Source organism: Podarcis tiliguerta (assembly GCF_965153285.1).
Source record: "Podarcis tiliguerta genome assembly, chromosome: 17".
NCBI classification, from domain to species: Eukaryota; Metazoa; Chordata; class Lepidosauria; order Squamata; family Lacertidae; genus Podarcis; species Podarcis tiliguerta.
The window spans coordinates 24,374,825-24,402,774 of record NC_139550.1 but is presented as its reverse complement, the minus strand read 5'-3'; the positions used below and the strand labels follow the sequence as shown (position 1 = coordinate 24,402,774).

At 45.4% G+C, this 27,950-nt stretch overlaps 1 protein-coding gene across 2 annotated transcripts; it reads right to left on the bottom strand.

Annotated features, from left to right (window-relative positions):
• Positions 1-116: 116 nt before the first annotated feature.
• SNAPC3 (small nuclear RNA activating complex polypeptide 3) lies at positions 117-27,945 on the bottom strand. Of its 2 annotated transcripts, none has more exons than XM_083420419.1 (9): positions 27,649-27,945; positions 19,392-19,466; positions 15,589-15,673; positions 11,616-11,720; positions 10,936-11,085; positions 5,597-5,679; positions 4,707-4,871; positions 2,481-2,588; positions 117-450 (listed from the first exon to the last, which is right to left on the bottom strand). In XM_083420419.1, the coding sequence occupies exons 1-9, from the start codon at positions 27,894-27,896 to the stop codon at positions 303-305; spliced, it is 1,167 nt and encodes a 388-aa protein (XP_083276545.1). In that variant the 5' UTR covers positions 27,897-27,945; the 3' UTR covers positions 117-302. The 2 variants fall into 2 exon arrangements, with proteins under 2 accessions (XP_083276545.1, XP_083276546.1); XM_083420420.1 differs by lacking the exon at positions 27,649-27,945 and adding an exon at positions 26,230-26,288.
• Between the last annotated feature and the right edge of the window lie 5 nt (positions 27,946-27,950).

The window sequence follows — 27,950 nt, the reverse complement described above, 5'->3', positions numbered from 1 at the left end:
TTCCCTGCAGAAATGTATTTTTGCCTTTTCCAGGTTTCCGATTTGAGAGGCAACTTGACTGGACTCGAGATGAAGAGACTCAGAATGTAACTTGAAAAAAGAGACACTGCACATACTTTTGTAAACCAAAAAATCTTTAATAAAAATATGTTAAAAAAAGATGATGTAGATTCTTCCAGGTTGCATAGCAATTCTAATGGTAACTACTAGCTGAAAAGAACAACAGTTTTAAGTACAGCACTTGGCTGGTCCAGCAGCTACAGAAGCGCATCACGACGACTATCTTCCTTCTTGACAAAGCCTTAGTTAAAAATCCCTGGATCAACGTAGGGATAAGCAAGGAACTCTCCTAATTTTTTGCCCTCGGCATCGTAGTGCAGCATTCGGAAGCAGACGTCACAGAAGAAAGAGGGGTCTTCTGGAGCGAGGCTGTCATCATTAGTCACCCATCTGTAGGTTCCAAGACAAAAAAATGTTAACAGGCAATCTGCAACACAAGCACCAAACCCTGGTTACTGCCACTCCCTGAAATTAAATTATGCCCCCAAAATTAATAAAGAGCTCCTGAACAGCCAACATAGCTGAATTAAGGACAAGAAATGAAGGCAGTACCTTCTTGACGCGGGTGGCGATGTGGGTTAAACCACAGAGCCTAGGACTTGCCGATCAGAAGGTCGGCGGTTCAAATCCCTGTGACGGGGTGAGTTCCCGTTGCTCGGTCCCTGCTCCTGCCAAACTAGCAGTTCAAAAGCACATCGGGAAGGTGAACGGCGTTTCCGTGCGCTGCTGTGGTTCGCCAGATAAAGTGGTTCGCCAATAAAGTGGTTCGCCAATAAAGTGAGATGAGCGTTACAACCCCAGAGTCGGTCACGACTGGACCTAATGGTCAGGGGTCCCTTTACCTTTACCTTCTAGACGCAGAAGGTACAATTGCAAAATTTATAGAAACTGAACCTGTTAAGCTTTTGCGCTAGTTATTCATGGCACTTGTAACTTAACTAGAAAACGGAGCTTTAGCTGATGCGGATTTCTCCTGCCTGCTGAAGGAAGGTGGTGATGATAATGAGGGCTCTTAAATATCTAACTCAATAAACAAAAGTTTTAATTCCTTGACTGCCTGCAAATTTTGAAGCAGGGGTCCCAAAGGACTGAAGTGCCAGGCCCACTGACTTTGCCCACAACTCGTACCACTTCCCACTGAGGTGCAGAATTTCCAGCCGCTGAATGTGGTAAATACGTAGCCCTTTTTGTAACCTGCAGCTAGCTAGAGAGCGAGGCCACAGCTCCACATGTATAAAACGAAAAACGTGGTGTATGTATGTATCCTATATTAGAGGCACTAGTGCAAATAGTGTAGTGATCAGGTGGGATTGCTATGAGGTATTATAACAAATATAGAGTAAGCCATCTGTGTCAGCAATGAAAGCATTGCGTTGACGGGGTATAAACTATTTTGATATGATTCTTGATCAATCCACACCTCTGCATCCCTGTTCCATTTCTCTTTCTTGACCAGTCACGTCCATTGCCACAGTTGCTTGCCAGGAAGGCACCCTGGGCCATAAAGATAGCGGGCAAGTTTCTTTGATGTAGCTTTTCTAATATGTTAATCTTAGGGCCAGGAAACAGATCTCACATGAAGGTGATAATGATCGCTGTCCTCCTGGCCATCCTCCTCATCATGTACCGTATTTTTCACTCTATAAGACACACCTTTTCCCTCCTAAAAAGTAAGGAGAAATGTGTGTGCGTCTTATGGAGCGAATGCAGGCTGCGCAGCTATCCCAGAAGCCAGAACAGCAAGAGGGATTGCTGCTTTCGCTGCGCAGCGATCCTTCTTGCTGTTCTGGATTCTGAGATTCAGAATATTTTTTCCCTTGTTTTTCTCCTCCAAAACCTAGGTGCGTCTTGTGGTCTGGTGCGTCTTATTGAGCAAAAAATATGGTATATTGCTTGTTTATTACCTCCGGGGTTGCCAAATGCTCTCCTTTGTAGTTCTGTTCTTTGTTCTGTTCTGTTCTTTGTTTACCCCATAAATATGTGTGCTTAATTAGTTTTGGTAGTTTAACTTTGTCCCCACGTGGGTTTATTGAAATGCTCAGAAGAAATCTGATTGGTTCTTACGAACACTCCATAAAAAGCTCTTTTGTGAATAAAACGACCTGGGCCAGGGGCTGGAGAGAGACAGAGAGACAGATTATTATATGCACCCTTCCCAGAGTCTTGCTGGTTCAAGCCTCTGTGTGTATTCTTATTAATCAGAGTTCAATCCTTCCTTTCCTTTGGGAATGCCTCAAATAGCTATTTACTAGCCATAGTAAATAACTGCAAAAAAAGATAATGGTTTGTTTTATTTGTTCTGGCACTATCAGAAGTCTCTAGCAGTTGTCAGTAGTATTAAATGAAATGAGCAAAACCTTTAAAGAGCGCCATGATCGAAACCTCGTGCCTCAAGGTGAAATGTACTTCTGACCACTTACCTTGCTGTGTACATCTTGCACACGTAGCATTTCTTGGTCCAAAGCCAGTGTTTCTTGGTTAACAAGGGATAGAGGCTCCTATCTAGGCAGTCATCCCGGTGAATAAGCCTTGTGCAGAGAAAGACTGTGTTAAGGACCGACTTAGAACACAAACACTCCATTGGTAACTATGTCTCCTCCCCATCTTTTATCTTAACATTTCTATGTTAAGAGAGTGGAGTGCTGACTGACTCCAGCTACAAAAGCTGAGGCTACTGAACAGACTCTTGGGCTGGAGTATGGTTCACTGGAGGTCAAGAGAGCTGATATTATTGTTGTATCTTTAGTTTTAGATCCTACAATTTACGTGGAAATTGCTACCATTTGGTTGTGTACTTTTTGATGTGTTTTATTTATTGTTTATGGCGTCTGTTATGTTTGTATTGATGTAAATCATGTTATGTTGGAAGCCGTCTTGAGCATAGTTTCAACTATGGAAAGGCAACATACAACTAAGATGATGATGATGATGATGATGATGATGATGATGATGGTGAAGTGACAACAAATGTTATGGAGCACAAAGCTGGAGAAAAAGCATATATTATGCCTCAGGCATAGGCAAACTCAGCCCTCCAGATGTTTGGGGACTACAACTCCCATCATCCCTAGCTAACAGGACCAGTGGTCAGGGAAGATGGGGGTTGTAGTCCCAAAACATCTGGAGGGCCGAGTTTGCCTATGGCTGTTATACCTGCTCCTGAAAGCATCTAAAAACAAAGCAATGACAAGATGGCTCAATTGTAAATGTTATTCTGCTGTTGCTTTAGTTTAGGAAACGTTCTTTAGTAAGTGAAGCAACCTAGGAGCTAATTCCTCACTTTTCATGAGGTAATAATAATAATAATAATAATATATTAAAAAATAATAAAAAATGTCCAGTGGCACCTTAGAGACCAACTTTATTCTTGGTATAAGCTTTCGTGTGCATGCACACTTCTTCAGAAACTGAAAGCTTTTTTTATACAGTCATACCTCGGGTTACAGACTCTTCAGGTTGCGTTTTTTTCGGGTTACGGACCGTCCGAAACCCAGAAGTACTGAGACAGGTTACTTCCGGGTTTTATGGGTCGCGCATGCGCAGAAGCACTAAATCATGCTTTGCGCATGCGCAGAAGCGCAACCCGCACGTGCGCAGATGTGCCACTGCAGGTTGTGAACGCTGCGGGTTGCGAACGTGCATCCCTGACCACTGGTCCTGTTGATGGGAATTGTAGTCCCAAAGATCTGGAGGGCCGGAGTTTGCCTATGCCTGGCCCAATCTATGGATTGCCACTGGCACGCAACAGCAGCCTACACACCAGAATCTCTGCAACGCCAACAAACTGGAATACATGTGTATGGGATAATTATTGCGGAAGATTATTGTGATTTCGAGGAGATAATGATCTGACACGGTCAACTCCTCCTGTCCATCTCTTCCTGGCTCTGTTTATCTATGTGTATTATCTCCCTATCCTATCCTTTGTGAAATGTCTTGGATAGATGCCCTTTGATGTGTGGTCTGGTGGCAAATGGCTAAAAACATGCACTGACCAGTATTTGTGTTTGATGAAGGGGAGGGTGGCTCATCGCTGAGCCAGCATCTAAAAAATACCTAGCTTTGAATATTTTAGTTGGGAGTCTGCGCACAGGCTGTTGGCCACAGAGCTGTGCAAAAAGAAGGCTGTCGGGGGGGGGGGGGTCACTTCACCACATCTTCAGGACTTCCCTGTGGCAGACTGAAGTGCTTGCTTAGTAATGTATACAGTGGTACCTCGGGTTAAATACTTAATTCGTTCCGGAGGTCCGTTCTTAACCTCAAACTGTTCTTAACCTGAAGCACCACTTTAGCTAATGGGGCCTCCCGCTGCCGCCGCGCCGCTGGAGCACGATTTCTGTTCTCATCCTGAAGCAAAGTTCTTAACCCAAGGTACTATTTCTGGCTTAGGAGAGTCTGTAACCTGAAGCATCTGTAACCTGAAGCGTATGTAACCCGAGGTACCACTGTATACTGTTTGCTGTTTGGAATAAAATCTGTAATCTTCTCACCGCTAGCGTTTGTGCTGCTTCTGAATCTAATTTTAAAAGAACCACCTTGCATTTGGCAAGACATCATGGGATGGAGAAAGCAAGCTAAGGTATTATTACGAAGGGAGTCCCTAGCTGAAAGTGTTTCAGAGGCCCTGGAAATGAACGGTGATTTACCTGATATCTGTGATGATGACAATGTGCTCACAGTCTCCTTGGTGACAGTAAAGGTACGGGAAACCTATTTTGATGTTCAAGTCATTAAATGTGAAGTCTTCCATTTTAGCGGCCTGAAGATTCTCATAGCCTCTTTCACGAGATTCTGCCCACTCAATGATGGTCCTGAAAATCAGGGTAAGCCAGTATTACTTCTGTTACATTAATGATACGATGCTGTCGGTGACAGAAACCATTTCTCTCAAGATACAAGGCAGGGCAAGTTCCCAGAATCCTTTTACATGCTAAATAAGCCCAAGACCATGAAATCTATGCACCGGTTAGGCAGAGGGGTATGTGCACACATTTATTAATAATGGCAGTTTTGTTGTCTTAGGGGCAGACTGTATGACAAACCAAAAGCCCTTTGGGTCCCATCTCACTCCAAGAGTCCATTAAATTTTCTCCACGGCAATATATTCTTGTGCTTTCAGAAATTGCTCGGGATGAATTCAGAGAGACACTTGCTGATGTGCCTGGGTCATTTTATAAATAATATCAGAGCCAGACACTGGGGAAGGGGACAACATTTTCAGGGAAGATTGGAGGACAGAAGAAGGCTGCTGTTTAATCCTTCTCCTGTCTGCTGACTGCTCCCTATAGATGTCCTCTTCTGGGGTTAGGCAAGGCAACCTCAAAGCAGGAGGGGACAGAGAGGATTCTACCAGGCAAGCACCCCCATAGCTTCCTTTCCCAGGTCTGTTGCATCGTTGGTCACGATGGCATCTAGTTCTGGCTTAGCCTGGAAGTGTTCCAACTCCTGGCATCTCCTCAAGTCAACAAGTCAGTCCTACAAAGGCATTCTGGGCCCTCAAGAACAGGATCTACATATGAAAATGTAAATGCTCTACCTGCTTAAGTCCCTGCACTCGGGGTACCTTCTGTCGTCGTAAAAAACACCTTCAAAATAAAAGAAGGCAGACTTGTAAAGGTCCTGGGGGAAAGGGAGAAATACAAAGAGAGAAGAAGGGAAAGTATTAGCTCGGCAACCAGCTTACCTCAAATACCACATCCTTCCTTATGTCTCATCTATATTCTCAAATCCCAGTTAAGTGCATCATCTTAGCTGGGGGTGGGGAACCTGTGTTTCTCCTCAGGTTGTTGGACTCCAGGTCCTATCAGCTTCATCCAGCATCGCCCGTGGTCAGCAGGGATAGGAGCTGGGAGTCCAGCTATAATTGGAGAACCGCAGGCTCCTCATCACAGCAACACCCTCTACAGCTCAAGTTGCAACCGCGCAACTTTTCAAATATATTTTCTGTGTTGTTTTATTAGGCCCTTTCTAACCGTTCATTTCGTGGTGACAGCAGCCACGAAATTAAAAGACTTTTGAATTATGGTGCTGGAGGAGACTCTTGAGAGTCCCATGGACTGCAAGAAGATCAAATCGATCCATTCTGAAATCAGAATCCATTCTGAGTGCTCACTGGAAAGACAGATCATGAAGCTGAGGCTCCAATACTTTGGCCACCTCATGAAAAGAGAAGACTCCCTGGAAAAGACCCTGATGTTGGGAAAGATGGAGGGCACAAGGAGAAGGGGATGACAGAGGACGAGATGGTTGGATAGTGTTCGTGAAGCTACCAGCATGAGCTGGACCAAACTGTGGGAGGCAGTGGAAGACAGAAGTGCCTGGCGTGCTCTGGTCCATGGGGTCATGAAGAGTCGGACACGACTAAACGATTAAACAACAACAACAACTGTTCGTTAAGATTATGCTGGTGTTGTTGGCAACTAGCCCACAATTATCTGCCTCCCCTTCTTCAGGAAAGCTACCAAAGGGCAAGGCTGAGAATCCCTGGCGACAAAAGATCCTGGAACGCTGTGTTCAAAATTAGCCAGGCCCCAGGCACACTCTGACCACTTGCGACCAAGTGAAGATGCCCAGGTGCTAGGATGGAGCCTGACATCTCCATCATCTGGAGCTGCATGCCTGGGCAATCCTTGGATCCTGACCAAAAAGGGTTTTTTTTCTGTGCAGCCCGAGAAGGAACGGTGAGCAACGTTATATTTCATGGTTGTCGCTTGTCTTTACTTGCCTCGTCCAGCTGCCCTGCTCACACTGGCGAAGAATGTTCTTACGTTATGAGTGGTCTGTGTCACCATTAAGAAAAAGAAGTCAGAGTTGGCCAATACCATATTGGCCTGAATATGAGCCTCAATTTTTATTTTTTCAAATTCCGACCGTGAAAAGTTAAACTGCAGCTGAAATTCCCGACCTTACAAAAATCCGCTTTTACAATATCGCTGCTGAAACAGTCATACGGTAAAACGAAACGGGTGTGAGTGCCTGCAAAATTTTAAGGGAGCGGCTTATATTCGGGTATTGTCTTTCCCCCCCTTGAATTTTAAAGGTGCCGCTTATATTTGGGTGCGGATTATATTCGGGCCAATACGGTATATATGCAGACTGTCCCGGGATCAAGTCACTTTTCTTCTTTAAGTTCTCAAACTTCTTAACCTAGCTCAAGGTAGTCCTCTGCAGTAGCCAGGTGTTTCACTGAGACTCAATCGCAGTCAGTCTATCCTTTGAAAAATAAAACTTTACAGCCGTCTTGCCCCCAAATGGCAACTAGACCTCCTGTTTGGCAACTGCAACTTTGGTTTAAGGAGCCATTTGGCATCTAACTTTTATATCTGCGTTTCTAATATTGCTGGAATGCATCCCTTAGATTGTGCTCATTTCAAATGTATATACAGTGGTGCCCCGCAAGACGAATGCCTCGCAAGACGGAAAACCCGCAAGACAAAAGGGTTTTCCGTTTTCAGAGGCGCTTCGCAAGACGAATTTCCCTATGGGCTTGCTTCGCAAGACGAAAATTGACGAAAATTTTTGAGTTTTTTCCCCGCTCCCCAACCCCTTTTTCTGAAGCGCTAAGCTGCTAATAGCCTTTTAGCAGCTAAACGGATAATCCCTTAAGCCTTTAATAGCCGTTAATAGCCCTTAAACTGTCAATAGCGCTAATAGTGCTAATCCGCTAATGGGCTTGCTTCGCAAGACGAAAAAACCGCAAGACGAAAAGACTCGCGGAACGGATTCTTTTCGTCTTGCAAGGCACCACTGTACAAGGGTGTGTGTACAGCATATCTGTTCTAATCCAGACAAAGTAACATGCTGTGGTCAGTAAAAGCTGGAAAGACCCTGGCCCATAACACATAAAAGAATTTGCTGGTGTTTCTAAACCAGAAGACTGATGCAGAAAAACTGTGGCCTGTATGAAGCTGTTGCAGTTCTGTAAGCACTGTACAAATATTCCACAATGTGGGTTACTAATAAGTAACTGTTATGTAAAGAGAACTGTACAAACACATCTGCAGCACTGAACTATCTTAGCTAACCCTTTTTTATACAACCGTAAAGGAGTCCAATAAACTTTAAACATCATTTTCTGTTGTATTACTATTAATTTTAAATCTAATGACACCTTAGGTATTGAAGCTAATAAAAGTTCCAGTTCTTTATTCCAGTCCTCTTATAGTTTGCACATTGAACTTGAGTATTGTTAATAGATATCTATAAAAAGGAATTGCTGGCTTTTTGTTTTTGAATGAGTTGCCCTATTGCTGCAATATCTCAGGTATCTCAGAAGCTGAAAGGGTCGACGGCCCAAACACACTTGTTAGGAGATGTTGTAATTGAAGATATTGCCACTGGGCTGCATTTGATAGATATTTTTGATTTAAAATAGCAAAAGTATAACATTCATCTTCCCCATCTACCAGTTGGTCCAATGTCAATACACCTGCTTCTATCCAATTTTTTCCATTATCACTATCTTTTTTGCAGTTCTTAATATGGGGTTTCCCCACAGAGTAAGTTTAGCATGTGAAAATGGATCAAATTAGTTTTTATTAGCCAATATATTCCATATTCTTCTAAGTGATTTAATTGTTTCCAGAATCACCAGAAATTTCAAATATTTCGATCCTAGTATTGTCCAAACAACCAAAGGTGCCATGTATATATTCTAGGGTTGCCCACATCGGGAAATTAGGGCCAACTGTAGGATTCCAATATTTAGTACTTGACAGTAAGGTAAAGGTAAAGGGACCCCTGACCATTAGGCCCAGTCGTGACTGACTCTGGGGTTGCGGCGCTCATCTCGCTTTATTGGCCGAGGGAGCCGGTGTACAGCTTCCGGGTCATGTGGCCAGCATGACTAAGCCGCTTCTGGCAAACCAGAGCAGCACACGGAAATCATAGAATCATAGAATCATAGAGCTGGAAGAGACCACAAGGGCCATCGAGTCCAACCCCCTGCCAAGCAGGAAACACCATCAGAGCACTCCTGACATATGGTTGTCAAGCCTCTGCTTAAAGACCTCCAAAGAAGAAGACTCCACCACACTCCTTGGCAGCAAATTCCACTGTCGAACAGCTCTTACTGCCGTTTACCTTCCCGCCGGAGCGGTACCTATTTATCTACTTGCACTTGGACGTGCTTTCGAACTGCTAGGTTGGCAGGAGCTGGGGCTGAGCAACGGGAGCTCACCCCATCGCGGGGATTCGAACCGCCGACCTTCTGATCGGCAAGTCCTAGGCTCTGATGTTTAACCCACAGCGCCGCCCGCGTTACCTACTTGACAGTAGGTAAGCATAATGATATAATTCCAAACTGGGGATTTCAAAACCACCTTCTTTAATTTGTAGCTGCTTTTTCTTCAAGGATATTCTTGGTGTTGCTGAGCCCCTAAGGCATTTCCTAAACCGTTCATGTGCTGTTCTTAGAATCATATCTCTGGTTTCAGTGCAGAGATTTCCACCAATTAAGGCCAAGAAGTACTGTGGCCGTGAAGAGGCCCACCCTGTCCCACCCTGGAAAGCAAATTTTTATCTTTCTATCTGTTTACTAACTACTCATGAAGATTCTGTTGGTCTTTAGTCATGGCCAAAACACATAACACGCATGCTTTTTACATACGTCAGCACCGAAATAGATACAGCACTTAGTGGTTCCATAGAGTTTCTTTGTGGTTCCAGCTATTCATCAAAAAGTAGGCCTTTGTATAAGTAAAACTAGCTTCATTGTCAAATTATTTTGGAATCAACACGGAAACCACACTGTTTCCAAAGCAATCAGTTTTCCATTCGCCATAGCTATCAGCCTCCAAAGCCTGCGAAATCTTGCGGTGGCTAGAGAAACACTCAAATTAACCATTGAACTTTCACGGTTGATACTGAAGTCAACGCTGTAGAGCAAAGTTGTTCCCATTTTTCTCCTTCACATACAAAGGAGCTAGGATGAAGAAATCTGATGAGAGGAAGCCACAAATCATTGAAAACATTATGCCCTTTCCACCGTGGCGGGCAGCAAATGAACACTCAGAAGGAAAGCTTCAGTTCATCAGTCCTGATGCAAAAGATTGCCCACATATACGCTTGGTAAGGTGGGGCTAAAATATTAGTGTCAGGGAACTGCCATCAGTGCCGGAGGGAGAGAGCAAAAGCCAGAGGGATTCCAGAGAGCATCTAGGGACCGGGAGGAGCAGCCCATATTCTGGGGAAGAGAATCAGCGTAGCACCAGTGGAGAAGGGCAGGCGAGGCGGTCCCATGACTCCTTGCCGGGGACCAGCGGGGAGAGTAGAGGTCCTCCGCTGCCCACGCCCTCCTTGCGCAGAAGGCTTTCGCGCAGAGAGAGTAGGAGAAGACTAGGCGTCAAAGAGCTTCTATGCTGGAAGAAGTTTAAGAAACGCCCACTGACGGATTCTGCCAGCGATTGAGTCAGCCACGGGTGAGTGGCTGTACGGACAGAAAAGGTTCACTTAGGCAACCCAGCCAGGTGTTGGCACCCAGCCGGGGAGTTAAGCACCGGCTTACGCACGAGCAACCCCTAGAACCATTACAATTAGCAACTGATAAAGGATTTTAGCCTTGCCAAATGTCATAGAACTGTAGAAGTAGTACATAGTAGAAGTGGTACAGTGGTACCTCGGGTTAAGTACTTAATTCATTCCGGAGGTCCGTTCTTAACCTGAAACTGTTCTTAACCTGAAGCACCACTTTAGCTAATGGGGCCTCCTGCTCCTGCTGCGCTGCCGGAGCACAATTTCTGTTCTCATCCTGAAACAAAGTTCTTAACCTGAAGCACTATTTCTGGGTTAGCGGAGTCTGTAACCTGAAGCGTATGTAACCTGAAGCATATGTAACCTGAGGTACCACTGTACAAAAGAAAATGGAAATTTTCCTACCTTACTGATGTTTTCTGGGGCCTGATCAGGATGACTGCTGAACTCCCCGCCAATCTGAAAGTCACTGACGCAGGAAATGGAGTCTCTCAGCTCTGTAAGTTTCTGGCTACCTAGAACCAACATGGTCTGATAGGGCTTGCGCAGCTTATGCTGTAAAGGACACAAAGATCAGCTAAAAATTGAGCATTTGTGGTGCTGTTGTTGCTACGGAATACCTAAGCGTGCAGCGGGCGTTAATGTTCCAGCCTAAGTAAAAATAAATAAAGGGTGACCTCTAAAACTCATGCAGCAAGGCACTTAGCCAAACCTTAGGAAAGATATCCCCAATCTTTGGCCCTCCAGATGTTTTGGACTACAATTCCCATTATCCCTGACCACAGGTCCTGTTAGCTAGGGATGATGGGAGTTGTAGGCCGAAACATCTGGAGGGCCACAGGTTGGGGATGCCTGCCTTAGGCTTTAGACTGGGCTTTTACTGGCTAAATACGTCCAGCTTATCTCTTCCAAACTAACTTATTTGACATATACTTTTACTTTAAGGAAACCAGGTAAAATCTTCCTTCTAACCAAAGCAGCTCCACCTTCTTGCAGAAAGTGCTCCAAGGGGAGTTTGACTTCACTAGTGAATGATGTCAAGCCACCCAACAAGGACATGAAAATAAGTAAAAGAAGCCACCAACCTTCTGTAATATAACAGGGTAGAAAATATTCAGGGTTAAAAGCAGCTGTCCCTCCTTGACTAAGTTTTCTGGATCCTTTGGCCTCTTTCCAATTGCTTGGGACTCCTGGCAAGGCAAGATGTTAGAATATTATTCTAAAGCTTGCTGAAAGCTCTCAAAGCAACTGAAGTTTATAATCACTGGGCACAATGCTAGTCATGTTTGACATAGACTCATTGAAGTCAACAGGCATAACTATCTTTGCTTCATTGATTTCAGTAGGTCTATTCTGAATATAACCTAATTGGGATACAACCCCGTTTACCTCGCTAGCTTTAGAACTGGCCCATCTTGTTTCGGCAGAGTCCTCCTGAATTTTACTTACAGCTATCGATAAAGAGAGGTGGAGTCAAAGCATCAGGATTAGGAGACGTTCAGACCAGAAAGGGATTACCAGAAGCATGTTCCTAAGCCATGGCCAACGAATGAACACCCCTGTTGGAGCAAACTGAAGGACTATCTGGTCCAGTATCCCATGTCCCATCGTGGCCAACCAGATGTCTATGGGAAGCCCACAAGCAAGACACAAAGGCAATAGTTATTCCACAGCAACAGCCTCCGACCCTGGAAGTATAAACAGCCATCATGGCTGGTAGTGAATTACAGCCTTATCCTACCAGATTCAGGTAGGCAGCTGTGTTGGTCTGACACAGTTGAAGTAAATAAAAAAATTAAAAAATTGTCCAGTAGCACCTTAGAGACCAACCAAGTTTGTTCTGGGTATAAGCTTTCGAAGAAGTGTGCATTCAATGTATCTGAAGAAGTGTGCATGCACACGAAAGCTTATACCCAAAACAAACTTAGTTGGTCTCTAAGGTGCTACTGGACAATTTTTTAATTTGTTTATTTATTTTGAGCCTTATCTTCCATGAATTTATCAAAGCGCCTTTGAAATCTGTCTCAGTTGGTGACCATTGCCACACTTTGTGGCAGCCAAGACAAGGTTCAAATGTGCTATGTGAAGAAGTTGTTCCTTAAATCATGCAAAGGATTGCATCGTTAGTGACGTTAGCCAAAAGTGCACTCAACAATGGAGAGAGAGAGAACACACAAAGGTAAAAAAAAGGTAAAGAACCCCTGGACAGTTAAGTGCAGTCAAAGGCGACTCTGGGGTTGCGGCGCTCATCTTGCTTTCAGGCCAAGGGAGCTGGCATTTGTCCACAGACAGCTTTCCGGGTCATGTGGCCAGCAGGACTAAACCGCTTCTGACGCAAGTGGACACCGTGACAGAAACCAGAGCACACGGAAATGTCGTTTACCTGCCCACCACAGCGGTACCTATTTATCTACTTGCACTGGCATGCTTTCAAACTTCTAGGTTGACAGAAGCTGGGACAGAGCAATGGAAGCTCACTCCGTCACAGGGATTCGAACTGCCAACCTTCCCATCAGCAAGTCCAAGAGGCTCAGTGGTTTAGGCCACATAGTGAATTTATCAGCAAGGAAATGAACAATGTACAAACAATGTCAGACTAGCAGACATGCTACTGAGGCGCCGACCCTGTACTTGATAAGATGATTTAAATGCAAGCCCAAGAGGTTCAGTCGTTTAGACCACAGCATCCCTAGAGAGAACAAGTACTCTAGGATGAGAGGGTGAGAAAAACCTCCCTCTTTCCATTGTGACTTGTTGAGTGCCCTGTTTGCCAACGACATGAATGGCAGTACAACTGTATGCAGGTCTAATAAAAAGCAAGCCCCACTGGCTTAAATGGCGCTTTCTCCAAGGCAAGTGTGTTGAAGACTGCAGCCGTCGTGTCTACTAAACTGCATCGGAGTGCAGGGCAGGCTAGCGATATTTCTACTAAGCTTGACTAACCTGAACGCTAGCAGGCACACATGCCAGTGAAATAATTCTGACGCAAAGAGTTGTGGATCGCAGTAAACAATAAAAGGCATAAGTATAAATGCCTAATCGGGAGTTTTGCAGGTTTTAAACATTGTAAGCATTTTGCCATTTTAAAGGCATTATTGGCAAAATATCCTGGGCGGGATTTTCCACTAAAGCTGTTGTACCTGTTAAGTTGATGGTCTAGACCACACTAAGTCCAAAGCACTCCAGTTTATTGCATTTGCCAGTTTGCCACATTATATTGACTGTTTTACTGTATTTTTCGCTCTATAGGACGCACTTTTCCCCCTCCAAAAATGAAGGGGAAATGTGTGTGCGTCCTATGGAGCGAATGCACGCTTTCGCTGAAGCCTGGAGAGTGAGAGGGGTCAGTGCGCACCGACCCCTCTTGCTCTCCAGGCTTCAGGGAGCTATCCACAAGCCTTCAGAGTGCAGCGGGAACTCACGCCGCGCTCCGAAGGCTTGCGGATAGCAGCCTGGCTGGAGAGGTTGCGCGTGGCTAAAGAGGAAGCCAAGACAGCGAGCAGGATGGATCCCGCTCGCTGTCTTGGCTTCTTTGCTCTTTGGGGTTGGGGGGGGGGTTCTTTATTCCCCCCCCCTAAAAACTAGATGTGCCCTATGGTCCGGTGCGCCCTATGGAGCGAAAAATACGGTATTTTAGTATTAGTATACGGATTTGGAAATTCTTTGTCTATAAATGATCAAACTCTCTGCTTTTTTAAAAAACAAAAAGGCACTTGCAATGGTTCCTTTGCTAGCAACCAGTACAATACTATCAACTCCCTTCTTTCCAAACAGTATATATTGAAAACCAAACCTATTACTTCACCCACAAATCTGCACAAATTGTTACAACACCATCGCCCTAAAAAAGGCGGAATGAAGCAATATCAAGAAGAGCACATTCCCATCATCTTCAAATTAGAGAAGGCTCAGCCCATGAGATAATGGGGAAATTTGCTAACAGGAGAGGCAGAACTCAAGCGATACCGGGAATATCTCTAATCTGACGTAGCAATCAACGTGGACAGATGAGGCATAGGGAGTGGCAATCCATGCTTTCCATCATTATCCAAAGTGCTGTCCTGGCCATTACATAGCAGAAATTTCATTCTTGGCTAAGTCAAATAAAAAAAATGCAAAAAATAAGGGAGGGCAGGCTTTGTTTTTTGTGTCAGTTCTACCAAAGACATGGTAAGAGAAAAGAAAAAACCTGGTTAGCAACCCCTTTGTAGGTGGAATGACCTCTGTTAGGACCAAACTCTGCAGCCACTGGCTTTGAGCTCCATTTTCAGCGCATAAAATAAATAATAATAATAATAATAATAATAGTTGTTGTTGTTATTTATACCTCACCCATCTGACTGGGTTTCCCCAGCCACTCTGGGTGGCCTCCAACCGAATACAGTGGTACCTCTGGTTATGTACTTAATTTGTTCTGGAGGTCCGTTCTTAACCAGAAACTGAAACCTGAAGCATCACTTTAGCTAATGGGGCCTCCCGCTGCTGTCGCGCTGTCGTCATGCGATTTCTGTTCTCATCCTGAAGCAAAGTTCTTAACCTGAGGTACTATTTCTGGGTTATCTGAGTCTGTAACCTGAAGCGTATGTAACCCAAGGTACCACTGTATTAAAAACACAATACAGTGGTACCTCAGGTTACATACGCTTCAGGTTACAGACACTTCAGGTTACAGACTCCACTAACCCAGAAATAGTACCTCGGGTTAAGAACTTTGCTTCAGGATGAGAACAGAAATCGTGCTCCGGCGGCGCAGCGGCAGCGGGAGGCCCCATTAGCTAAAGTGGTGCTTCAGGTTAAGAACAGTTTCAGGTTAGGAACAGAGCTCCGGAACGAATTAAGTACTTAACCCGAGGTACCACTGTACAGCATCAAACATTTAAAAACTTCCCTAAACAGCTCTACAATCCATGCAGCCCCACAGGTGTAGCAAGTGTTTTCCACATGCACACAGCCTGAAAAGAGACCTTCGCTTATGATATGTCGCCATTATTCTACATGAGTTTGTCCGGTCGGCTTGAGTGTGTCGGCTGGGTGACAGCGAGGTGAGAGAAGCCTTACCATCTCATAAATAAACGTTTCCTGTCTGCACGCCCGATCGACAGTGACCGTCTCTTTTCTCCTGGTCAGAGCTTTCTGTCTAATCCTATGGAACAAGGGAAGAAAAGGGAGACAGGGAATGACATATTGGAGTTGTATCATCCTGGCAGCAGACGACAGAAACTTCTGGCGCCTACTGAATACCTTTTTATATATTCCAGCAGGCATTTTTAATTGAAATCTGAGTTTAACGTATTATTTTTTTTGCCTTTTTCTGTATTGCCTTTCTCGTACGCCACTTATGGGACAACTGTAGTTAATCCCACTTGGCAGACGAAGTCACATTTGGCCATTAAATAAAGTTGAGTGTTTCTCAACAGTTAGGAACTGAGACAAAACACTCAGCACCCCCAAGCGAGGCTTTGACATCCTCTGTCCCAAACAGGAGCCTGCAAATTGCTGGCTGGCATTTCAAAGCATTCTCTGAAAGCAATAAAAAACAAATAACCAGGAAGTCTTCTATAAGCACCCACAACTCCTTGAGCACAGCTAACTAGGCGCCGCAGATCCCTGCCCAGATATGTCATTAAACTGGTTCAGAGTGGATGGCCAGCATATCTAAGTTATCTGTGGTTGTGTATTTCCTTAGCAAAGTTAATGAAGCATTCTAAACACGAACAGGAACTTCCGAGAATATGAAAGCTCTGTGCGCCTGGTTACTCGGCGCAACGTCAGCCCGGACTAGAGGATTTATGGGGGCAAGGAGATGTCGCCGCAATTCATAGAAGTCCGTTCTCTCTCACTAGACAACCTCTCTTCTTCACTATCTGAACAAGGTTGTCTCCCAGTGTGGTGTAGTGGTTAACAGCGGTAGTCACGTAATCTGGGTAACCGGGTTCGCGTCTCCGCTCCTCCACATGCAGCTGCTGGGTGACCTTGGGCCAGTCACACTTTGAAGTCTCTCAGCCCCACTCACCTCACAGAGTGTTTGTTGTGGGGGAGGAAGGGAAAGGAGAATGTTAGCCGCTTTGAGACTCCTGAAGGGGAGTGAAAGGCGGGATATCAAATCCAAACTCTTCTTCTTCTTCCCATGAGATGTTGGAGGAACTCAGGTCCTGGGGTGACTTTGACATCCATGCTGAGGACATCTGAGGAGACTAGCCTCCATCTGTCTTGGACCACAACTTTCAGGCCAATTGTCAGGAATAATGAAAGTTGAAGCCCAAAGCACGAGGGCTCCAAACTGGGGGAAAGCAGAGAATGAGCAAACACATGTGGTGACAAGCAGTCACAGTTCTGATATGATGCTAATGTATCAGACAGCTGCCTTTTGGACTAACTGCAGTTCCTGAACTTCAAAGGCACCCAAAGCCATAACTACAGATTGATGTAATTACCATAAAAGGGCAATTTTCTCCAAATTTTATTACTGTGTTTTTCAAATGGGCAGCACAGGGTGTCACACGTTCTGTAACCCGAATGGCCTAGTTTATCTTGATGTTACGTGATGTACTCAACTTCACATTTTCACTTCCTGAAATGCACAGTGCTCAAAACATCCCATTTTTAAGATGAGACCCAAAGGGACGGGACAGGATGTGAACTTTGCAAGAGGATCCCAAATTGATTGGATTCGTTTCTAAATAGATGGACCTAAAAGAGAGGTATTCAAGTCAATTTAATCGTAACACTACTGATATACATGCGGCAATCATCTTGCTTGTGTCCAGCTGATGCATGACTGCCAACGCACGGATCACTTTGGACCCAGAAGAGGGCAGAATGGGCTTACGAAAGTTCCGGCGGCACACGTGGGGGCCACAAACGGGACCCCCATGCAAAATGCCTTCCTCCTGTATTTTATAGAGGGGAAATTGGCTAACAACACTTTTCAAAGTGCCTCAGATCAACTGCAGTATTTTGTGAATCCTATAAAATACTGTTAACCATTTAGCTTAATTTTTAAAATCTGCTTCGTTAATAGTGTTTTATAGGCGGTTGTTATTTTGCTGACGATTTGTAATTGTTCTACAGACGATTTGTTACTGTTTTACTGACGATTTGTTAATTATTCCATAGGATTTATGCCGTGTTTTCAATGTCCTATTATGTTTTTGTTAACTGGCTTTGCGATTCATGCAAATGAAAAGCAGCATACAGATATAATAAATTGAATCGAACTTCAAGGACTGTGTTTCAACGCGTTCCAAACTCTTTATGAGGACATGCAAGGCTTACTTAAGCCCATCAAAAGTAAGAGCGCGGATTAGAAAATGCCTCCATCGCTCCTCCTCTCCATCAACTCCAGGGCTGACATATCTTGAAGAGCAAAAAAGAGGTCAGCCCGAGACGCTGCCAGCCTGAGCTGGGGCACGCCTCTTTCCCTGGCTCGGACTGGCAGCAGCGACAGCATGAAGAGCTGCCCGAGCCCAACCAACCAACCAACCAATAAATAAATAAATACCCCCCCCCCCAAATCCCGGACATTCCCTTTAAAATGTAAGAATCCACCCAGATGGGCCTGTTTGCCCTGCCCCCCCCCCCCCGCAAACAGAACATGCAGGAATGCGGCAGCTAGACTGGTGACTAGGAGCAGCTGCCGAGACCACATAACACCAGTCCTGAAAGACTTCCATTGGCTCCCAGTACGTTTCTGAGCACAATTCAAAGTGTTGGTGCTGACCTTGAAAGCCCTAAACGGCCTCACTCCCAATATACCTGAAGGAGAATTTTCCACCCTCATCGTCAAGCCTGGACACTGAGGTCCAGCTCCAAGGTGGTTCCTTCACTGAGAGAAGTGAGGTTACAGGGAACCAGGCAGAGGGCCTTCTCGGTAGTGGCGCCTGCCTGTGGAACATCCTCCCATCAGATATCAAGGAAATAAACAACTATCCAACTTTTAGAAGACATCTGAAGGCAGTCTTGTACAGGGAAGTTTTTTATGTTTGATGTTTTATCGTGTTGGGAGCCACCCAGATTGGCTGGGAAAACCCAGCCAGACGGGCAGGGTACGAATAATAAATTATTATTAATAATAATATTTCCCGGACGTATGGCAACCCTAATCCACTCAGAGCTGTGCAACATCCAGCACGTGTTTTCTTTGGAGAGCACTAGCCTTGTGCAAAAGTGCCAAGGGAGGAATCTAGAGAGGACAAACTGAGAAAGGAGAGCTACCAAGGAATGGGGAGGGAGAAGAAAAACAGGGTGAACAAGGGCAACAGGCAGTGCAAAAGGAGGTGTGGACGAGGAAAAGGAAAGAGAGAGAGAGAGGAAAAAGAGGGCATTCTACTTTTAGGAGGTCTCCCCAATATTGCTGAGCTGCCATTCCCATCATCCCTTGCCATTGGCCATGCTTTTTGCGGCTGATGGTACTTGGTAGTTCAGCAACACCTGGGGGGCCAGAATTTCCCCACACCTGCACCAGAGGGTGGAAAAGAGAAAAAGGAGGTTCCGTGGGGTGCAGAGGGATCTGGAGGTGGGGAACGAGAAAAAGGGGAGCGACAGACGGAACGATGCAGTAAAGAAATAATAATCATTACACAAGAGAAGGGGAAAGGAGGGGATTTGAGAAAAGGGACTCTAAAGACGCGCAGACAGGAAAACAGAAACAGGTAATAGATATCTAGGTACGCCACCTGTTGTGGTGTAAAGAAATGTATCCTTTTTTCCCCTACAAATTTTAAAACATTTCTATTCACACACACAGTTAAAAGCCGCCATGGCATCTTCTCCAGACATTTGCTAAAAGAACGCCCTAAGCAAAACTTAGTATAGTTACCATAATTTTTCAGGATTGTGACTGTAACAAAATTCAATATTACCTAAGAGTTATTAAGCTCATGTCTTCGGGTATAACTTCTGTGTCTTCTTTCCCAGGACTCTTTAGTGCATCAATTCTAGAAGACAAACAGAAAAATAAAGTCTTTTTCCATATAAAAAGTCATCATGTAAAAAGCATAGGAAGAGCTAGTCTTCAAGAAATAACTATTTGTGGGCTAGGATGGGAGTAAACACAGACAACTGCAAACAAAATGTTTTCGGGGCCAGGTGTTCAATTCTTGTCTCTACTGCAGAGTTTGTATCTTGCAAACAGACATTTTATTCGGGCTACAAGCAGAACTACAGCCTAATTATCACTAAGAGCCAACAAGGAGGTTTTTAAAATAATAGTAAGATAACGCGGGTGGCGCTGTGGTCTAAATCACAGAGCCTAGGGCTTGCCAATCAGAAGGTCAATGGTTCGAATCCCCACGACAGGGTGAGCTCCCATTGCTCGGTCCCTGCTCCTGCCCACCTAGCAGTTCGAAAGCACGTCAAAGTGCAAGTAGATAAATAGGTACCGCTCCGGCGGGAAGGTAAACGGCATTTCTGTGTGCTCTGGTTCGCCAGAAGCGGCTTAGTCATGCTGGCCACATGACCCAGAAGCTGTCTGCAGAAAAACACCAGCTCCCTTGGCCTTTAAAGCGAGGTGAGTACCGCAACCCCAGTCATCCACGACTGGACTTAACACTTAGGGGTCCCTTTACCTTTAAGATAACTGAAGATAGAAAATTAGCATGCAAGGGGGAAATATTTTTACTTAACCCAACTCTGAAAGGCTAGCTTTCAACATGCAGAGTTGAGTCTGTTTGATTGCCACCCACCCACCCAAAGAGCAGTCAATAATGAGTCCCACCAACAATCTGAAATAGCAGAGTTGAGAAATAGACTCAGGACTCAGCTACAGTGGTCAAAAAACAGTGTTTTGAATGTGTTATAAATCTGAAACATCAGATGGTGGTGGAGAGTAAAAAAAAAAATTCTATTAAGTTTTCCAACCCCCTTTTGTTATAATGATTTAATTTCTGACTTATTTATAGTGTGTGGTTTTCCCCCTGTGTTTATATCCACCCTCTGTATAGACCAGGGGTCAGCAAACTTTTTCAGCAGGGGGCCGGTCCACTGTCCCTCAGACCTTGTGGGGGGCTGGACTATATTTTGAAGGGGAGGAAATGAATTAATTCCTATGCCCCACAAATAACCCAGAGGTGCATTTTAAATAAAAGCACACATTCTACTCATGTAAAAACACACTGATTCCCGGACCATCCACGGGCCAGATTGAGAAGGCAATTGGGCCAGATTTAGAAGGTGATTGGTCCAGGCCTTGGTTTGCCTATCCATGGTATATACACTACTGGGGCCAACTGGACTACAATTCCAATGAGCCCCAGCAAGCACATTCTGGAGGAACCCAGGTCAGTGAAGGTGCTTGACTAGTACAGTGGTACCTTGGGTTAAGTGCTTAATTTGTTCCGGAGGTCCGTTCTTAACCTGAAACTGTTCTTAACCTGAAGTACCACTTTAGCTAATGGGGCATCCCGCTGCCGCTGCAACGCCAGAGCACGATTTCTGTTCTCATCGTGAAGCAAAGTTCTTAACCTGAAGCACTATTTCCGGGTTAGCGGAGTCTGTAACCTGAAGTGTATGTAACCTGAGGTACCACTGTACATTGTTCCCGCTTGGTTATTACAGTGCTTGCCATTCCAAAGAGGGGAAATGTTCTTACCGTGTCATGCCCCTCTGCATAATCTGGATGTTTGGAAAGACGGGGGACATACACACACCCCCTGGACAAAGCTGGTGGGCCCCACATGCCTGTAAGATGCTGACCATCTTCCATGCAGGAAAAAGCATAGGCAGGCATCAAACCACTAAAATTTAGCATTGTTTTGTGATGCATTGTGAAACAAGAGAGGACTGGTCTAGGTGGAGAGGGTAAAGTATGTTATGATCGGACCGAGAGGAGCAACGAAGAGCTTTTTCTAATCTAATCGGGGGGGATTTCAACGCCCGTATGGGAATTGATGCTAACAATCTTTACAGCCAATATAATCAGATTCAGGATCCTGAAAGTCCAACCGAAGCAGGTGTTTCACGACTTTCTAAAGATAATAAATGTAACTTCTCGGGGCTACGTCTAGCTCAGGTCGCAAAAAGAAGGGAGCTGATGATATTAAACGGTAGTAAGGAAGAGGATCGCCCAGGGGAGTATACCCATTTTTCAAAGATGGGAGGAAGTGTGATAGACTATATTCTGATATCAAGAGTCGCCTATAACTCTGTGTCGAAGTTTCAAGTGGGACACAACACCAAAAGCGACCACCTCCCACTAATTTTAGCGCTCAATGGCCCATCGTTTAACAAACCCATGGCTAACCTGTACTACACCCCCATCGTTAACCTGGGATCACTGGCCCCCAGAAGCATTAAATGGACCCCCATGCTCAATACAGAGCTAACTCATCTCCTCCATTCGGAAGACATGAAGACCATCTACTCAGCCATTGTTTCAGCTAATACCGGGGAAAAGGCCATGGACTCGTTCAACGAGTTATTAGCAAGACTAAAGACCTTCCTAACAAGTGAGATACTTAATTTTGTCACAAAGCGGGCAAAGGATCAAGAGAGATGGTTTGATTTGGAGTGTAGACAGGCAAGGAAACGTCTGAGATCAACCTATCGGAATTACAGAAACATTGGAGCACTCTCGCTATTTATGGCCTACATCTATTTAAGACGAAATTACAAACAGCTATTAAAGGTAAAAAACCAAAAAGCTGAGAGACTGGCCTGGTGTAGTTTAGTGAAGGCCTTGAATGAGAAAGACTCAACCTCCTTCTGGCGTACCATTAGGGGGCACTTGGATCATTGTGCTGGGCTTTGTCGTCATAGAAAAGGGTTTGGAAATATTTCGTCCACTCCTGGGGTTCTACAGTACATGTGGGACCAATCCGCTCTTGGCCCAGGAGGAGTGGACGAAATATTTCCAAACCCTTTTCTATGACGACAAAGCCCAGCACAATGATCCAAGTGCCTACTCCGAGAATTTACCATATTGGCCTCCTGTCTCCATAGAGGAGATGGGGAAACTAATTGCCCAACTGAAAAACAAAAAAGCTCCGGGCATAGACGACATTCCAGCAGAGCTCATGAAGAACAATATCAGTTGGTGGGCTCCTATAATGGCGTCAATATTTACATACATCGATTCAACAGGCATAATCCCTGGTTGCTGGACAGAGGCAGTAATCATCCCAATCTATAAAAAGGGTCCTATGGCAGATCCAGCGAGCTATAGACCCATTAGCCTTCTTCCTATCCCCAGCAAATTGTATGCCAAACACCTCCACATCAAACTAATTGACTGGATGGAAACTGAGGCAGTTCCGGCAGAAGAGCAAGCCAGCTTCAGACAGGGCAGAACAACAATAGACCATTGCTTTGTATTAGCACATCTCATTGACAAATATGTCAATAAAACACGTGGGATTCTATACGCAGCATTTATTGATCTGAAGGCGGCCTTTGACTCGATCTCACGAGTCAAACTTTGGGCTAAACTCAATGCCACCAACATTGACAAAAGATTACTATTCTTGATAAAAAGCCTATATAAAGACTCCAAGTTATATGTAAGAACCTCAGCAAATGGGCAACTAATTGGCCCTGTAACAGCCACCAAAGGAGTCAAGCAGGGCTGCATTTTAGCCCCGGCCTTATTTAACTTATATATAAATGACATGGTCAAATACCTAACATCCCCGGAGTTTCATGCCCCCAAACTGGCCGAAAAATCAATTTCAGTGCTCCTCTATGCGGACCACGCGGTTCTCTTATCACGAACTAAAGTAGGCTTCAAAAGGCTACTAAGAGAATTCTCAGCCTACTGCAGGAAAGATCAACTGGTGGTTAATCACCAAAAAACCAAAGTCATGGTCTTCGCTAGGAGACACAGAAATCACAGATGGGAGATGGACAATCAGCCAATAGAACAGGTCAAAATCTTTAAATACCTCTGAGTAGTTTTCCAGTCAACAGGGGCCTGGGAGGCCCATCATAAATATGCTAGGGAAAAAGCATCTCAAAGCGCCAAAATACTGTCTTGCTTTTACTTTACGAAGGGGGTGCAGACATATCCCAGCAGCTCTGGAGGTCTTTCAAGCAAAACCCTTGGCGCAATTACTCTACGGGGCCCAAATCTGGAAGGGAAATCATTGCCGCACATTTGACACGGTCCAGTCTAAATTCTTAAGACAGATTCTACCCGTTCCACCATGTGTACCAAATGCGGCCCTACGGCTGGAGACTGGCCTCCTCTCCATCGAAACCCGGACATGGTTAGGAACATTCAACTATTGGCTTCGCTTAAATTTAAATCCATCCGGACTACTACCTCTAGTAGCACGAGATGCTCATAGAAGTCGGTGGTCCAAAGTAGTGCATCAAAAACTACTTACATGTGGCCTATAAGCACAGCACCTCCTGAAAATGGGTCTCCCCAAGGCAAAAACCATTATTGATCAGCGCATGAAGGATATTGAGCAGCAGAATAATCTGGCCTATATTAAGAAATTTAGTGCTTGGTACGCTTATCTGCCCCCCTCCCATTTTGATTCTCAGGCACCTTATTTGTCTACCTTAACCATTCCAAAATTCAGGTGGGCCTTTACACTGACCAGACTAAATATGTTACCCTCAGCTGTTCTCGAAGGTAGATATCAAAAAATTCCATTCGAGAACCGGCTCTGCCACTGTGGAGCTGGCTATGTAGAGACGGTGTCACACGTTCTCTTGTCTTGCTCCCTATATAAAGATCTCAGGGACGAGACCATTACGCCGCTCCTATCTGCCATCCCGGGCCGCTCTTGTGAATCCAAATTGTTCTCACTCCTAGCCGACCAGAACAGCTTGACAACAGAGAAGGTTGCCAAATTTATCGAGAGAGCAATGAGACTGAGAGCTGTTATCTGAATGACACCAGTGTCGTCACAGTGTCGCCCAGGATCTTATGATTATTATCATTATGGTTTTTTTATTATTATTTTATTACCTCTGTCAAGTTTTAATAGGGTTTTAATAGGTCACAAGATTTTATGATTTTATGGTAACCATATTTGTAATGTATTTTTGTTGGTGTTTGTCCTTTGATGCTATGGCTATGCAAATAAAGTCTATTCATTCATTCATTCATTCAAGAAAAGCGAAGTGGTGTTTTTGTAAGATGTCCTTCTTGCAAAAGTGTGCAATCCATGACGGATCTGCTGAAATAATCTAAACAATTTGTTTAATTCGCTGGAGAGGACATTGGTATTGGAGTAACCCTTTATTAGAATCTCCTTCGAGACTGGAAACAAATGCTGGAATGGTGAAGCAGCTATGATTTTGCACCAGTGGGAATGAAAGCTTGCAACTGGCACCGTGTCTAGATTTGGGGACCCCTTCAGTCCAGATGCCCTCTTCCCTTTTGCCACTGCCCTTTCTCCTCCTGGACCCAATGTGCATCTGATTCTCACGAGTAGAGCACGAGCTACGTGAAGGCTCCCACTGTGCTTTCTCCTTGCTTGTTTACAGGGGCATAGCATGAGTTGCTAGTGCCCCGGGGCAAGGCATGTGTCGTGCTCCCCCCGGTGGACTGGGCAGCGGTCAGTCCCTTCGCTGGCCAGCGTCTAACCAAGTGAGCCTCTCCTTGCAAACCAGCCCCAAACCTGGGAGCAGAGAGAAGGCAGAGAAACTGAAAGCCAGGCGCACCACTGTGTCGCATGGCCCTTCCGTCCTTGCAGCAAGGTTCACGTGGCTCCACCACTGCTTGTTTACTGAAGGGGGAAAGTGCAGGTTGTAGGGACATAAGAGAAACAGGGCCTGGTAACTCCCAAGGAGCAGTAGAAGCTGCCCACTGGACCATGGGCCCAATGATGCCAACCCTGGACCTCAACCCAAACTCGGGTATTATGTGCGAAAATAATCTCTCTTCTTTTTTGGGGTGTGTGGATAAACTTCAAAAGGCCTTGGTAGAGAGTAAGCGCCAATAACTTTGTAATGCAGCAAGTCCCCCACTTGTTGCACGGGCCAGAGCTATGGATTGGGCAACTTTAGATTTCCTGCCCCAAACCACCCCTTCCCTGCCCGGGTTGCTGTAACAGGCAGCTGACTTCTTCCCTCCAACTTCCTCTCCGTTCAAATTCAGCTGTGGGGAACAGGACTGTTCTCCTTGAAGGCCAACAAGAAGCTGTGTTGAGATTTTAAAGGGAGAAAAGCAATGACAAACCTAGACAGCATCTTAAAAAGCAGAGACATCACCTTGCCGACAAAGGTCCGTATAGTTAAAGCTTTGGTTTTCCCAGTAGTGATGTATGGAAGTGAGAGCTGGACCATAAAGAAGGCTGATCACCAAAGAATTGATGCTTTTGAATTATGATGATGGAGGAGACTCTTGAGAGTCCCATGGACTGCAAGAAGATCAAACCTATCCGTTCTGAAGGAAATCAGCCCTGAGTGCTCACTGGAAGGACAGATCCTGAAGCTGAGGCTCCAAGACTTTGTCCACCTCATGAGAAGAGAAGACTCCCTGGAAAAGACCCTGATGTTGGGAAAGATGGAGGGTGCAAGGAGAAGGGGATGACAGAGGACGAGATGGTTGGACAGTGTTCTCGAAGCTACCAGCATGAGTTTGACCGAACTGCGGGAGGCAGTGGAAGACAGGAGTGCCTGGCGTGCTCTGGTCCATGGGGTCGCAAAGAGTCGGACACGAGTAAACAACAACAGTGAAATAAAACCCACAGTAAAAGAAAGACAGAGAGCAGAAGCACTTGTTGCTAAGGATAAGGGGAGATCACTCACTGCCTAGTCACAACAACAGCCAAGGCCGCCAGGCCATCATTCATTTGGACAGCTCCATGGCAACCAGACATTCAGCCTACCTGCAGCCTCTCTAGCCTTTTGCATTGTCTACCTACGTGGGCCTGAGCCATGATTCTGGCTTTAGGGTTGCAATTAGGGTTGCCACCTGTCCTGTATAATACAAGATTATCCCGTATTTCAGTGCAAAATGCTAAGTACTGTAGCATTGGTACAGTTTTGTCCTGTATTTCAGGTTCGTTCTCTCTCTCTCTCTCTGCGAAGTTAGGGATCGTCTCCAAACGCATGTGTCAGAAAAGGCGTGCGCAAGGCCAATTGTTTAAGTTCTGGGTTGTCAAGCACAGGCAGATTTGCACATTTGTGTGTGTGTGTGTGTAAAAGAGAGACAATTTCCAGAGGGGCCACAAAGGGTATCGAAGGGGGACTGGGAAATGTTTGTAGAATATATGAAGAATCACTGTAAAACGTTAGCAGGGTAAGAGTAAATTCAGAAGTATACACCCCGCCGAGATAAAATGAGAGAGAGAGGCTATGGAAGATCTAGAATATGCAGCAGCAATGGATAGTGGGGGGGGGGGGGGGAGGAAGGCAATGTTTAATGTATTGTTTTTATGAATGTAAAGTAACTGTAATAGTGAAAACCATAAATAAAATTTTAAAGATTCCAAAGGGGCCATCCTGTTAGCCTGCAATAGATTGCAATGGATTGCTTTGATGCCACGGGGGTGGGGGGGGGTGCCCCCCAACCACCCTGCACTTTGCCAGAACAAAGGTGGCCACCCCAGTTGCAATCCTGTTTTGGAAAGCCAGCAAGACTTCTCTGTGCAAAGGGGTTCAGCGGGGTTTGGGAAGGCTGTGCGCACCAGAGCCGGACTGAGGTTTAATGAGGCCCTAAACTCCTGAAGGTAATGGGGCCCTTCATATGTCCAGCTGTCCTTTGTCAATAACAAATTGTCCCTGTTTTTGGTGTTGGATATATGCTATATGGTAATTTATGGACCTAACAGGTATCTCAAGCCATTTGCACATGCAGAATGTAGGCACCCTATATATAGAAATGAGCAAACCAGTGATATTTTAGGGAGCAAGCTAGCAGGTGGGGCCCATGACTTACATCATAGGAGCCTACACAACACAAAACACTCTTGCCGTATGTAGGTTTTATTTTATTTGCTTTTTATCTTATATTTTGGAAGTGTACATGCAGTTTTTTCCCCTTTAATTTTTTTGGGGGCCCCCAAGAGAGTGGGCCCCTAAGCTAGAGCTTGTTTAGCTTATACGTAAATCCGGCACTGGTGCGCGCCCTAGAGTCCTGCCATCTCCATGCGGGGTGAAAGGCGGGCCGAGGAACTTTGCGGCCCAGCTGTTCGGGGGCCGGAGCCCCGGACCCGGCCGTCCCACCTGCACACGGCTCTCAGCTCGGCCGCGACCTCCGGCGTGCAGCCCAGCTCTTGCACCAGCGCGGCATCGTCCTCGTCTGCGGGCGCCTCGGGCTGCAGGGAGAGCTCCGCCTCGTGCAGCCGCTCCTTCCAGAGATCCCCGACGGTTCCCACGTGCAAAAGACGCGTGTTCAGCTCCGGCGTCTCGTACTCGGGGATGTCGCTCCTCTGGGAAGCGGATCCGTTGCTGCTGCTGCTGCATCCAGCCATCTTTGCCGGGGATAGAAAGAGAGAGAGAAAGGCCCGAGGAATTTAAAAAAAAAA

Bases quoted from the DNA above. Each gene is read 5' to 3' on its own strand.
- SNAPC3 (XM_083420419.1), bottom strand. From the start codon at position 27,896: ATGGCTGGATGCAGCAGCAGCAGCAACGGATCCGCTTCCCAGAGGAGC. The intron at 19,467-27,648 runs GTGGGACGGCCG...TTTGTCTTCTAG, and splicing joins GAGCTGAGAGCCGTGTGCAG to AATTGATGCACTAAAGAGTC. The intron at 5,680-10,935 runs GTAGGAAAATTT...CCTTTCCCCCAG, and splicing joins CCCCAGAAAACATCAGTAAG to GACCTTTACAAGTCTGCCTT.